Below are 14424 nucleotides of genomic sequence, written 5' to 3'. Positions count from 1 at the left end.
TTCCATTTTCCTCCGAGTTCAAACATTATTATTATTTACTTCTTTTCTCCTTTTTGAATAACCAACAGAATCAAAAGTAATATTTATCCATCCATCAAATTATCTTTAAAAAATAAAATTGCATTATTTCACAAGGAAAAAAATAATTTTGAAAGGATTGAAGAATAGAATAGCATAAGTAAATTTTTCCTTGAGTTGCTTATTGCAATATATATATATATAGAATTAAATTTATCCCATCTTTAGTAAAGTTGAAATTATAAGGTCAAGAGTAATAAAAGAATTTTGTCTCATCTTCAATAAAATTGAAAATATAAGATCGAGAGTAATAGTACGGGCAGCGGTGGTTGGCTACATTTTTATGGATTAAAATACACAATTTCTTTATGCTGTTTGAAGATGTATTATGTTGCATAAGACGATTCTAATTGGTAAAAAGAGCCGCCTTTCGTCCCATCTAGTCCTAGTCGCTGGAATTCCACAACTGGAGAAAGAGGGGAAAAAAAACAAAAGAAAGAAAGAACTCTAGGAACACACTTAAAATTATATTAAAATTGTATAAGTATTATAGGAATTTAAAGGGGCAGTAGGGGCCCGTGCCCCCAGTGCCCCCACCTTAAAATCCGTCCCTGTTACTCTGGTGCCTTACTTATAACAGGTTGTTGATAAATTTTATTTAACTCCGTGTTTTGTAATTTGTAACTTAATCAAGTTATTAGTAGTTCATTGGAACTTCAAGTGTTATGTCCAGGCTAGCTAGCTCAATAAAACTTTTGAAGTTTTATTAAATTACTGGTTTCAAGTTATTAGTAGCTCATGGATCCTAAGTTTTCCTTCTCGATATGCTGATTTATGCTTCTGTCTTCAACAGTTTTCACACTTATATGTGCTGTTATTAACAAAACAATAACATTGAACTAATTAAGTTTTGGAGGTGGGATGCCTTTCACTTGATCATTATTTCAACATCAGAAAGTTAATTTATTGGGTTTTAATTTCTGATGATTCTCCTCTTTAATTTTGTTGCTTTCCGTTTCTTTTGGAATGCCATGGTTGACGATCCCTTGAATCTCTGTCTAATGTTTCTCAAGGCGTTTTATTTTTATTATTTTAATGTTCTGGTTGCCTCATTGGCCTTGCGGATATCGCCCTAGACTAGATACCAAATAAGCCTCTCTCTGCAAATGTCTATCACATATATACATACATACATACACTAGTAAAATGCACATGCTTCGCATGTGTATGAAATGAATAATATCGCTTAAATATATGATATTGAACTTAATAAAAATTAATGCCATTCTATGCAAGAAAAATCAAATGTCAAAGAATCTATTGATGTTTAAAGTTGAATTGGTACTATGTTATAGTTCTTAAAGCAAATCAAAAAAGAAAAGAATCCACTATCAAGTGCAAAACCATGACTATGGCTTTGTAGAGAGATGCAATTGATTAAGTTGAAAAATACATATTACACATCAAATTTTAAATTCTAAACAAAAAGGTTGAATAAAATTCTAAGAGGTCGCAAAATGGGCGGGATGGGCAGGATTTGCTTGGGTTTAAGATGGAACCAAGTCATATGGGTTTGGGTCCAACCTTACCTATATGTGTTTTGGAATTAACTTCGGCGGGATCACTTTGAGATGGGTTTAGATTGATCCCGCCCAATACCCAAATCTATTTTCTACATATTTTTTTTCCTTTAATTTATTTTTTATTTTCTATATAATTTTAATATTTTTGATTTATTAAATTTCTTTTAGTTTTATTAAATAAACATGCAAGTGCTTTATACTCAGGATTCCCACTAAAAATTGGATTAACAAATAAAGTAACAGATAGATATACAGCCATATTCCAACATATATCAAGATGGCCAAGGTACTTAGAGTGTTGAATATTTATCCTCATCATTGTCCAAGGATGACAGGTCTAAACTAACTGAAATACTGAAAATTCATGTGGATAATGACTAGGAAGACTACTAGATTATATTCGCTGGTATGACTATAAAAATTGTTAAAGATAATTTTTGAATCTAAGACTCCATTTAGATTGGCTATTTTTTCAAAAAATAAGTTTTTCAAATACAATATTACAATAATATACAATAACTCAAAAAAATCCCATCCATATTAGTATATCAAATATTTTAAAAAAAATTTATAGTAAAAATTTTTCATATATACTACTACAATAAAATATTTCAAAAACACCCCCAAAAAATAGCTAATCCAAACGGAGCCCTTGCTATTTGAGCCCAATGGGTACCCAAGTATTTTTCAAAATTTTTCATCAATTAATGGGTACAATTGGGATTTGTCCCATTTTAAACCCAATATCAAATTTTAGTACCCATCCCGCCAAAAGTCCCCATGGGCATGGGTAACCCATTGGGATTTGGGACAAATTGCCACCGCTAAAAATTCTACAAACTCTTTTATGACTAATAACAAAATTGATAAAAATAGCAAAGAGTTGTATGGTGTACAAGCTTTATAGACTTTCTTTTTTCATCCATTCTTTAGTTTATTGTCTACTTTAGTGTGCAACACATGAAGCGATTTCCTTCTCAAAATTAACAAAAAAAGCTGTTTCTTTTTAAAAGCTATCTCTTTTTTCTGAAAATATTTAATATAACATTACAAAATAACTTTTATTTTTTACATTATGAATTTTTACTTTGTATCATAATTGAATTGGTTGTCTTTGTGTTAAAGTATAAGACTGATACAAACGCATGTAACTTACAAATTTCAATATTATTCAGCTATAACTTATGTTGCAATATGGACTCGGTTCAATAGAATTTATGAAATATAAGTACAAAATCCTAAGAGTTACAACCATGATTCTTATTATCTAAGTAAAGTTGTTGAAAAAGACTCAAAAGGATCAAACATTAAGATATCTAATATAACATAAGCCTAGCAGTAAACCTTACATCTGCTGTTTCATTTTTAATTGTCATATTGAGACAGTTGGCATGAAGGCACTTGTGTGTTTAAGACTCATTTATTCTTCAATTTTTTATTTCAGTAGCATAAAGACAACACTACTATTTTTTATTTTTTTGCCTTCTTATACTTCTCAATGATTTACTTTAGTATTTTCTCTCTTTTATGGCCGATAAATGCTGAAGATAATGTCTTGGAAAGTTACATTTTCTATCATATTGCATAATTTTTCATATTTCAGTTAACATGACTTTCCATTTTAAAAAAAAATTATTAGCTAACTGTTAGTTTAACCCTCACTCTTAAGATACTAAAGTAGATTTTAACAATGCCATTGAATAACTGACATAGTCATAATATTCTAATATTTTATAAATTAGTCACTTAGTACTAGGGATGGCAATGGGGCGGGGGACACCTCCCCCAACCCCCACCTTCGGCTTCCCCCGCCCCGCTTCCCCCGCGGGGTTAAAAAAATTTTATTATATAATTTTATTATAATTAAATTTGAGCAAATAATCAAGTACTAAAATATCAATACATCACCAAATTATTATTCATTGTAACTTTACAAGTGAAACTCATAAAAATAATTAAACAAAGGTTATTTGAATACAATCTAATATAATAAAACAAATATAACTAAAATAATTAAGTTTTCACTTTTGATACAGATACAATCACTAAATTATTATTGTATTTTTTTTAGAAAAAAGTGTTATTATATTAAGTGTAGTTAGGAATTTAACATAAACGTATTAATAAATTTAGTATAAATAATTAATAATTTTTATTAATAGACATGTATAATTAGTAGTATAATTGATAATATCATTATATGTATATAGTTATGTACATATATATATATATATATTTCAAACGGGTGGCAGGGCGGGGGTGGGGCGAGGGAGTATACCCCCATCCCCCGCCCCGTTTCTAAACGGGGGGAAAAAATTCCCCCACCCCCGCCCCCGCCCTACCCCCGCCCCAATGACCCCCGGTGAGGCGGGTGCCCGCCCCCATTGCCATCCCTACTTAGTACTCATAAAATCAATGTAATTTAATAAAGATGTTTTTTTTCTCCATGAAAGAGGTTATAAATAAAAAAAAATTAACATTTCTTATTCATATTTGACTGGTTTGGTGTACACTGTACACACTGAAGATTGACAATTATTGGTTTTAGTATATTATAAAAGATATTAACAAAATTGTATCAACTATACAATTAAAAACATTTATTTAGATTCATAGATGACAAGTGTCGAATCTGTGCAATAATAAATACCTACTCAAATAAAATATAAATTTTGTATATAGTGGTAGGCATGGTCGAATTTACAGGGACTGAGAAAAAATTTGTCACTTTCCAAGTAAAAACTAATTGGGGGGTTTTGGAAAATTAAAATTAAAATAAATAATTGATGCAAATAAAAACAATTAAACTAAAGCAAATTAAATTTAAATTAAGAATAAGCAAGCACTAGCTAAGGATATAACTCCGAAAGTGATTCATACAATTGATCATCGATGTAAGAATTATTTCATCTATTCATTAATAAACAGATTATAGTTGTCAAATAAGCGATGACAACCAACTTTTTCTTAGTGTATCGATAGTTAAGGTATGCCCGTTAACTATTTTTCTAATCAAGAAACAACCCTAAATAAGCCTGTAGAATTTAATTTTTTGATTGCATTAGAAACTAGAAAAACCCTATTCTAATTAATAAACACACTACCAGGGTTTATTTAAACTAGATTATATGTTTTCCTAACATGAAACAAATCACGCTACTGATTTAAAACAATTAAACAATTACGAATTTAACTATCTTAACTGGTATTAGTTTGTTAAGTTGAATCAAATATCGGGTCTTTGATATTCAAACATTATAATAATTATGAGAAATTAAATTAGAAAATATGCGAATACTAGCGAAGAGACAAGCTTCGTCTCTTGCCCGAGACTGATCAGGCTCTCGGGATCCGGAAAAACTCTTTGAAGCCAAGAATCCCTACTCCTCACGTCTCTTTCCTAAACTACTAGTACTAATACTTCCACTTTCCCACGAAAGAAATACTTCCTAAATTAACGAAAGATAAATATTTGTTTCCTAATACAAAATGAAAAGCTAATTATCTTGGAAAAAGGGCACATGCTTTTCAGGACTTCAACTTGAACTGAAAAACTACCATGCGCGTAAATCCTGCATCTTCGGACTCGACAGTAATTCTTGAAAAATCACTTTTTTTTTACCACTTTTTGCTCCACTCCCTATAATTAATACTAAATATCAAATATAAGTAAAATCTATCCAATAATACAATGTTTAGCAAATATCAAGGGAAAATAATCATAAATTAAATAGTAATTTTGCATCCTATCAATAGACATTTTACTTTGACTCTTTAGAAATCTTTTTTTTTTTTTTGACTCTTTAGAAATCTTTTTTTTTTTCAATTACATTTTGACTATGTATGTTTTGATATTTTCTTCAAATTTTAGTTTGGAAGAAGTTCAAATCCTTTCTATTTTTTATTTTTGTGATACAAAATATGAAAAGTGTCTGATAGAAAATTGTTTTGTATAAAGTCTACTTTCGGTGTTAGTAGGTGGAAATTAAAGGATTTGAAGATAACTAAAGGAATTCTCGGATGCTTTCTGCGTCTCATGTATAATTAATCATGTGTGTTCACGCTAATAAATAACCACAATCATATTACAAATTAATAACTGAATGAGGCTGGTAGAGAGTGTTGCTGTTACATGCACTGAGCTGGCCAGCTCCACCCCATAGGCCATAGCCATCTTTGCATTATTTTGAAGCCCACAACTGCATTTGCAGTCTCACCACCAAACTCCACCACTTGCAGATTCCCTTCTTTAAAATATGGTGTCTTAGTGCACTAATTGATTTCTTTGTCATTAATTAATTTATTGATCTCCTTCAATTAACACATTGCGCGGTAAAGTGTTAAAAGTTGGGTCAATTAAATGAAGTAGCAGCAGCAGCCTGCCTTGCTAGCTAGAGGTATTGTTGAAGCATTTAAGAGATCATCTTAAATATCCCATCCCTCAATTCTGATCAAAGCGTCATTATACTCAACCACCCCATTTATTTCACGGAGAAAAAGATGGTGTGTTGATCCGCGGAGGATGTGCAGAAGAGCAAAGCCCAAGAAAGAGAGAAGATGTGTACACACGCACAATGCACTGGTGTTCTGAAATTTGAAGATAATTTATACTGACCCTTTGGGTGCCTTTCTGCTTCTTGCCTACTAAGTATAATTTTGTATTCTTAACTAGTTTCAGCTACTCTCGGCTAGATTTCACAAAAGAATTCATCAGAAACCTGAATTGAGCTTAGGTCTTGAGTTGCTTTTTCTGTTCCACTCAGAAGAAAATTAAAACTTTCCTCTGCATCACGTATTCCTGGAAAAAATTTAGTCCCTATATTTTATCTCCTGTGGAGTTTTAGTCCTTAGAGTTTTGGTGAAAGGAAATTTGGTCCTCAATCTTTTTTGTCCCTGTGCAGTTTTGGTCCCTAAATTTTTTGCAAGAGCAAATCTGGTCCCTAATATATCCATTTTAAAGGACATTTGAAGAATTTTTTTCAATCACTGACATAATTTAGTCACGTCTAATTATGTGTCCATTAAATTACATTTCAAAACAAAGATGCAAAGTAGTAGCTAACTTTAAACACCAAAATTAAGAACTGATAATTCATATGCTAACTAATTAACTAGTAAAAATTGAAAATTTTTAAACTAAAATTAGTTGAAGCACCCAATTCATCGATATAGAACTCATTTTTACACTCTATCCTGACTATGCCAAGCACAAAATCGTAACATTTACTTTTTCATATAGATTAACAAATTTTCTTTTTCTTGATTGATTAGTTACCGACATGACATCATGTAAACTGGTCTTGTTATTGAAGAGTACTAGTTATTTTACTTCTTTTTAAAGATATTTAAAATTAATAAGCATGCAATCACACGTAATAGATTCTACCAATATTTGAAAAAATTCGTCAATCATCCTAAATTTGCTTCAAAACGATAACATAGGGGACCAAATTTGTTCCTACCAATATTTTAGGGACTAAAATTACACATGTGCTAAACATTGAGAATCAAGTTTGCATTTTTCAAAATTTTAATGACTAAAACTGCATGAAGGCCAAATATTAGAGACTAAATCTGTATGTTCCCTTTAATTCTACGTCAATGAAATGAATGTCCTAGCCACCACGTTTTAAGTTTAAGACATCATTTTGCTTTTGAACGATGGTGTGGTACACTGGTAGCCACTCCTTTATTTGATCGAAGAACCACAGTCGAAAGGCCCTGAAGAGCGAACGCCCCACCAACTGCATTGTCTCCCTAATAATTTCCATGATTTTGTAGTGTAGCTTCGCCTTTCAAAATCACGTCGCCGTCTATCTTCCTTCCGTTCAATTTCCATCATCTCTCTTGCATTAGTTTCTTCTTCTTTTTGATTGACTATTATGGCTCTACTCCATTTTTATTTTTTTTTTTGGCTGCAGTTTCTTGTTGAGTAAGTATTTTCCTCGTATTTCATCCTCAACTTTCTCACATGGCTTTCACAATTTTTCTGTAGTAAGTTACCTTATAAAAACGATAAACATTAATTGACAGGAATTTATAATGTCAATAATGTCTCTCTATCTTCTTTCTTATGCTATTTCTAGGAACCATAGGAAAATTTTGCTTCTTTTGTTTCAAAGCTGCTTTTTCAGGATACAGTATTCGAGTGGCTCATATGATGCACCTTATCCTCCGCTTACTTCTTGTCCCTTATTCCTAACCTAGTCTTAGTTGTAATAATTTAACAGCTGGAGAAAAAGAACTGAGATGAAAGATTACATTGGTGATCCAAAGTCATTCATTTTACAAAGAAGAAAGAAGAAAAATAGAACGTCAAAATTATGATTTGACGTATTCGAGTGTATCCATTTTTTTTTTTACTCGTTGCAATAAACTAAAAGAAAAATTAGACATGATAAGATGGTGGTGATCGGATTTGGCTACGTGGTTAAGGGTTTACCTCAATTGTCTTATGCTGAACATTCAATTTTAGCCATCTCCAATATTTTTAATTCCACTTCTTTCTTCATGTCCAACATTTTATGAGCACATCGTGGGATTGGAAGGACAGGCCAGCAAGACTATAATTCGATTAATCAAATTGATATACATTAATCAAGTCACGGCCAATTTCACTCCACTTTCTTATCAATAACGGTACTGCTCCTACCTTCTCCTCTATAATACTCCATCTTCCTAGCTCAAGGCCCTGCACATACTGCATTGTTTTAATTTTGGTTCAAATTATCATCTTCCTCGCCCGTGTTCTCTTTTTCATCAAACTTGGATTTGACAGGGCAGGTTCAGATCAGCTATTGCCAGAGGTTTCATTTTCTCTCAAGTAAGTGCTGCTGAGATTTGTTTCCTTTTCTTGAAGTTCCTTTTCTTTTTTATAAACATAGCCACGTTTCTTATTGGTAAAATGAGCCGCCTTTCGGGTCCGTTTGTTTCGGGTGAAAATGTTTTCCAGAAAAATATTTTCCTAATTTCCCGTGTTTGGTTGCACAAAAGTTACTGAAAACATTTTCCTATGTAAAATATTTTCACTCATCTTATGGAAAACAACTTCCCTTCCAAACTTACTGAAGTTGTTTTCCGAAATGCATGCATCCCGCCTGTAGTATGTTCCAAACTTACTGAAAACATCTTGTAGTATGTTCTTTTTTTTTTTTAGTGTAAACAGGAAGACTCGAATCCAAGACCTCTTCCTTACACTCCCTCCCCCGTACCACCCAACCCAACCCAACCCAACCCTCCCCCTAGTATATTCAAAATAAAAAAAATCTCATCCTACTCATCCTATGCTAGTAATTAATTATGTATAATAGGGACATTCTTTTCTAGAGAAACTTTCAGCAGTGAGAGTGCAAGATATATGTCACAATAAGCATTGCATGTGATTGATATTTGACACTAAATGGCCAGCAATTTGTTTATTGCTTAAGGAGATATTTTTTATTCATATATACATTTCTCCAAGATTTTTTAAAGTTAAACAATGAGATAAATTTTCTTATTTTGCATGGAAAGAAGTATGTAGTTATAATGTGTAGAAAGTAAAGATAGAGATAAAAGTGAAAATATTTCAAAAGTTAAACAAACACCAGAAAAATGAAGTAAGAAAATATTTTCAATAAACTAACCAAACACCTGAAAATGATGAAAGGGAAATGATTTTCATGGAAAATTACTTCCATGGAAAATATTTTCCCAAGGAAAACATTTTACTTCCAACCAAACAGACCCTTCGTCCTATCTAGTCCTAGTTGCAGTAATTCCACAACTGCAAAAGGAGGGGAAAAAAAACAAAAGAAAGAAAGAAGTGAGATAATAGATTAAATTGGTGATCACAAGGGGCTAACACTAACTTGATTACTGTGACGCCGTATTTATATGATTTATTCAACTCCGTAGGATTACTTGTGATCGAGTTGTGTAATTTGAACTAAGTCACGTTATTACTATATAGTTAATTGGAACCCCAATTGTTATGTCAGTCCAGGCTAGCTAGTTCAATAATACTTTTGAAGTTAATTAAATCAGTGGGATAAAATACTTTGGCCAAGTTATTTATTGGTAGTTCATGGATCCTAAGTTTATATTCAACTTTCTTCTTGGTATGCTGATTTTATTGCTTCTATCTTCCACAATTTTTCACACTCATATGAGCTTAAAATGAAATTGAAGAAGTATTTCTACTTTACAAATTATTGTAAAAATTAGTTTGAGTATTTGATATTACAAATACTAATTGGTTAGCAGAAATTAGTTCCATAGAGGAAGGAGGCAATATATGTCAGCGGAAGGATCAAAAGACTTTTTGTAGCAGTTTTATTTCTTCGTCAATGAAATCAATAATGTCCAGTCCAACCGCGTTTTAACTTTATTCCTTCCCCTGTTAAATAATTTGACATCATTGCTTTGGCACGATGCTGCGGTAGTCATTCCTTTTATCTTCATCCGACCGAAGGACCCACAGTTGAAAGAAGGTCCTGAAGACTGATCACCCCACCAATTGCAGTGTCTTCTTAATAGCTTCCATGATTTTGTATTGTAGCAGGTAAGGCAGCTTCGTCTTTCACAATCATGTTTCTTGCTTTAGTTTCTTCTAGTTGGTAAGTTCTTTCTTTTTCTTTTTGACGCGGTTTTTCCTTGTGATAAATACTGCACCATATAGCATCAAAGTTCATCAGCTTATGTTTCTATAACCTCCTCTTCCTTCTTCCTTTCAAGATACTACAAGTGGACTGTCCCATAAACAAGACCCTGCCTTCCCCGACATTCTCAAGCTAGAAAAAAAAAGACTGAAAATGGCAGAAACGGTTCTCTCTTTTGTGCTGGATCAACTCTCAACTTTTCTGCGCGAGGAGGGACGACTATTGGGAGGGCTTCGGCAAGAGGTCCAATTCATCAGGGATGAGTTGGGGCACATGAGAGCTTTCCTGAGAGAGGCAGAAGCAAAAGAAGAAGATGCTCTACCCAGGCTCCAAGAATGGATCAAGCAAGTGCGAGAAGCTGCTTATGACACTGAAGACATTCTTGATGAATTTGTAGCTCGCTTTGCTCGGCATCCCGCAACAGGATTCTACGGCTCTGTTCGGAGAATTTTCAGCTCCATCAAGAATTTGAGAGCTCGTCATCGAGTTGCTAGCGAAATACAAGGCATCAAGCCCAGAATAAAAAGTATTTCCGCAGCTCATCAAAGATACCAATCTGAATATGGTATCTCTGCCCAAGCGTCCAACTCACTTTCTGCTGTGAACAACACAACATGGCGCTATAGCAGAGATGATGCGCTGCTTGTGGAAGAAGCTAAATTAGTTGGCATTGACCAGCGCAAGAACCATCTAATTTCTGAGCTCCTCGAAGGGGATGATCACCAACTGAAAGTTGTTTCAGTGGTCGGTATGGGAGGACTTGGCAAAACTACCCTGGTGAAAAAAGTCCATGAGGATCCTGAAGTCAGAAGGCATTTCCCAGTTCGTGCTTGGGTGACTGTCTCTCAAACATGTGACTTTCAGTTCCTCCTGAAAGACTTGATTCGGCAGTTACACGAGGAAGGGAAGAAACCAGTCCCACAATCGATCGAGTCTTTGAATACCACCGAGCTGAAAAAATTTGTCAAAGATTTTCTTCAACAAGGTGGAAGGTATGCAATTGTTTTTGATGATGTATGGGACGTGGAATTTTGGAATACCATCAAATTTGCTCTGCCCGAGAGTAGCCACGGCGGCAACCGTGTCATGCTAACAACTCGAAAAGCTGATGTAGCCTCCGCCTCTTGTACAGAATCTCTAGGTTTTGTCCACAGAATGGAGCCACTGTCCTTTGAAGATTCGTGGACCCTGTTTTGTAACAAGATCTTTAAGGGAAATAGTTGCCCTGGCCATTTGATGGATGTTGCCAAAGTTATATTGGGTAAATGTGAGGGCTTGCCCCTTGCGATTCTTGCAATCAGTGGGCTTTTGGCTTTGAAAGATGTAAACAGAATAGATGAATGGGAGATGGTTCGATGCAGTCTTGGGGGTGAATTAGAAGGCACGGGTAAGCTGGACAGAGTTAAAAAGATACTCTCTCTTAGTTATAATGATTTGCCTTGGCATCTAAAGACATGTCTGTTGTACACGAGTATCTACCCAGAGGATTACGAAATAGAATGCAGTAGACTCATTAATTTGTGGATTGCTGAAAGGTTTGTAGAATGGAGGGAAGGAATGAGTATTGCAGATGTAGCCTTGGATTATCTCAGTGAACTCATCAATAGAAGCCTAATTCAAGTGACTCGAGTGTTTTATGAAGGGATACCCAACACTTGTCGAATGCATGACCTATTGAGAGAAGTTATTCTTCTCAAGTCAAGGGAACAAAATTTGGTCACAGTCACTACTGGACAACCAATGATGTGGCCGTCCGAGAAGGTACGCCGTCTAGTAGTCCATGGTAGTAGCAATAACAACACCCAGCACCACCAACAAAGACGAAGTTATTGCTTTGACCACCTTCGGTCGTTCATTACAGTTGGATCCACGAACCCGCTACCATACAAAACATTGTTATCTGAAGTTTTAGGGAGCAGTAAGCTGTTAAAGGTTTTGGATTTGAGAGGTCAAGAGACACAAGAGGAAATACCAAATGAGATTTTCAACTTGTTTCGTCTCAAGTATCTGAATCTATGCGGTACAGGAGTGGAGAGAGTTCCGAAAGCCATTGGAAAGCTTCAACATTTGGAGTATCTGAATTTGGCTGACACAAGAGTTAGGGAATTGCCTATGGAAATCCTAAAGCTGCAAAAACTTCGGTATCTCAGAGTATATCAACAAGTTGATTCTTCCGATGATGATTATGGATATCATGGGTTTAAAGCTCCCTCGAATATGGGTGGGCTTCTGGCCCTTGAAATATTAGGTTACATAGATGCTAGTAGTGGATCTATAATCATTAAGGAGATAGGAAAGCTAACCCAATTAAGAGAATTACATATTACAAAGTTAAGAAGAGAAGATGGAAAGGAGCTCTGCTCCTCCCTTGCCAATCTCACCAATCTTCGGCAATTAAGTGTTGATTCAATTGGTAAAGATGATGATCATGAGATAATCGATCTAAATCATCATCATCCTTCTCTTTCTTCTTCTTCTTCGTTTCTTCAATCTCTTCGTCTGCTGATTTTGGGTGGCCACTTAGAAAAGATGCCAAAATGGGTAGCACATCTTCACGGCTTGGTAAGAATAGATTTGGATTGGAGCGGGTTAAAGGGTGAGGAAGATCCGCTAGAATCCCTCCAACATTTGCCCAATTTGGTTGAAATCAATTTCTGTGGATCTTACCAGGGAGAAGGGTTGTGTTTCAAGGCTGGAGGGTTCCTAATGCTGAAGTGGATGCACTTAAAGAGAATGGAAGGGTTGAGATGGATGAGAGTGGAGGAGGGTGCATTGCCTCGTCTCCAGACACTAATTCTGCGACAACTTCCATTACTGGAGGAGTTGCCTGTGGGTATTCAGCACTTGAGACATCTTCAACGACTGTCTCTGTATGAGTTGAGTTCTCAATTGAGAGAGACGGTGTTAGAGAATCAGAAGGAAGAAAGTGAAGATTACAGAAGAATCGCACACATTCCTGAAATTCTCATTGGTTACTATACAGATGATGGGGAATGGAGACTCCGCAACCTGTGGGCGGAGAAGAAGAAAACATATAATCTTTCCAAGCAGCAGCACTACCCTCCGTATTCTGGAGTACACTGCCTCTGGGTGTGTGGCTCAAGCTGCCAATAACAAAATCTGAATTTGTTCCTATAGCAGTAAAGGTACAGTTCCACCCTAAAGTTCCATTTGCACCCTCCCATATGAATTTGATCTAAGATCATTGTTCTAATTGACAAATGACAGAATGTTTTTTGGCAAGTATATGGCCTCTTTCCAATTGAATGCAATCCCTGATTTGCGTATCCATCAAAACAGGAAGGGTTTCAGTACCACCATGCAGAAAGCGAATATGTCATGATGACATATTGGATTCCTGAAGAACCTTGCTTGCTCCCATCTAATGCCTCCCATCAAGTTGGAGTTGGGAGTTTTGTGATAAACGAAAACAATGAGGTATATTTGCTTATGTTTAAAGAATAAAGCAAATCCAAATCAAATTGGCCTTATTACTTGATTGAAACCAGTACCTTAAAAGCTTTAGGGAGAGTGAGGAGCTTGCTTAGTTTTTGTTGTGATCATCATTTTAAAACGTGCTTGAATAGCATATTGTTTGCCTCAGAACTCTTCCAAAAACTGTCAGTTCTAATCTTCATTCTGCATCCTCGGAAGTCTTGAGGAAAGTTTCTTAGCAATGTTATGCCAACTCTAGCCATTGCAATACAATCATTTATGAAGTACTATCCCATGATTAATGCAGGTGCTAGTAGTACAGGAAAAATACAGTCCCACAGGGCTAGCTGGCCTCTGGAAAATACCCACTGGTTTCATTCTTGAGGTATCTTTGGCAGTAATGAATTTGGATTTCAATGCTTAAATGCCTTTGTGAATTAAAAATGTAGTCAGAGAATGCGTTAAAAAAAAAAATTTAACTTGAGTTTTCTAGGAACCGTCTGTGTAAAACTGATTTTTATTCCACATATTGTTAATTATTAGTATAATGCTATCTCAAGATATTTTATGTATAAATTTTTATCCTCTCTTGCTAGAGAAAATTGAGAAGTCTTTTATTTGTGAACTAATGATGAGATTTAGACTTTTTGCTCTCCTATAATTAATTATCTTCAATGTTTTGATTTATGAACAATCAAATCAAGTTCCGAGTTCGAAAAGAAAAAAAAAAAGACAATGAGACCATCATT

At 34.6% G+C, this 14424-nt stretch overlaps 1 protein-coding gene and 1 long non-coding RNA gene across 2 annotated transcripts; both read left to right on the top strand.

The window, feature by feature from the left end:
* The first annotated feature begins 10393 nt into the window (after nucleotides 1-10393).
* LOC113779485 (disease resistance protein RPM1-like) lies at nucleotides 10394-13116 on the top strand. Its single transcript, XM_027325071.1, has 2 exons — nucleotides 10394-12836; nucleotides 12911-13116. Exons 1-2 carry the CDS (start codon nucleotides 10394-10396, stop codon nucleotides 13114-13116), a joined length of 2649 nt encoding a protein of 882 aa, XP_027180872.1.
* Nucleotides 13117-13309: 193 nt separating this feature from the next.
* Nucleotides 13310-13997, top strand: LOC113781271. Its single transcript, XR_003469563.1, has 3 exons — nucleotides 13310-13386; nucleotides 13541-13678; nucleotides 13983-13997. It is a non-coding gene; the product is annotated as an uncharacterized LOC113781271 (long non-coding RNA).
* Nucleotides 13998-14424: the final 427 nt, after the last annotated feature.

This window comes from Coffea eugenioides, chromosome 8 (genome assembly GCF_003713205.1).
Source record: "Coffea eugenioides isolate CCC68of chromosome 8, Ceug_1.0, whole genome shotgun sequence".
In the NCBI taxonomy this organism is placed as follows: domain Eukaryota; kingdom Viridiplantae; phylum Streptophyta; class Magnoliopsida; order Gentianales; family Rubiaceae; genus Coffea; species Coffea eugenioides.
The sequence above is the reverse complement of the archived record's forward strand: the minus strand, read 5'-3'. Positions and strand labels throughout refer to the sequence as shown.

Coding starts and splice junctions, on each gene's coding strand:
- LOC113779485 (XM_027325071.1), top strand. CDS start 10,394: ATGGCAGAAACGGTTCTCTCTTTTGTGCTGGATCAACTCTCAACTTTT. Junction 12,837..12,910: donor GGATTGGAGCGGGTTAAAGG/GTGAGGAAGATC, acceptor GGATCTTACCAG/GGAGAAGGGTTGTGTTTCAA.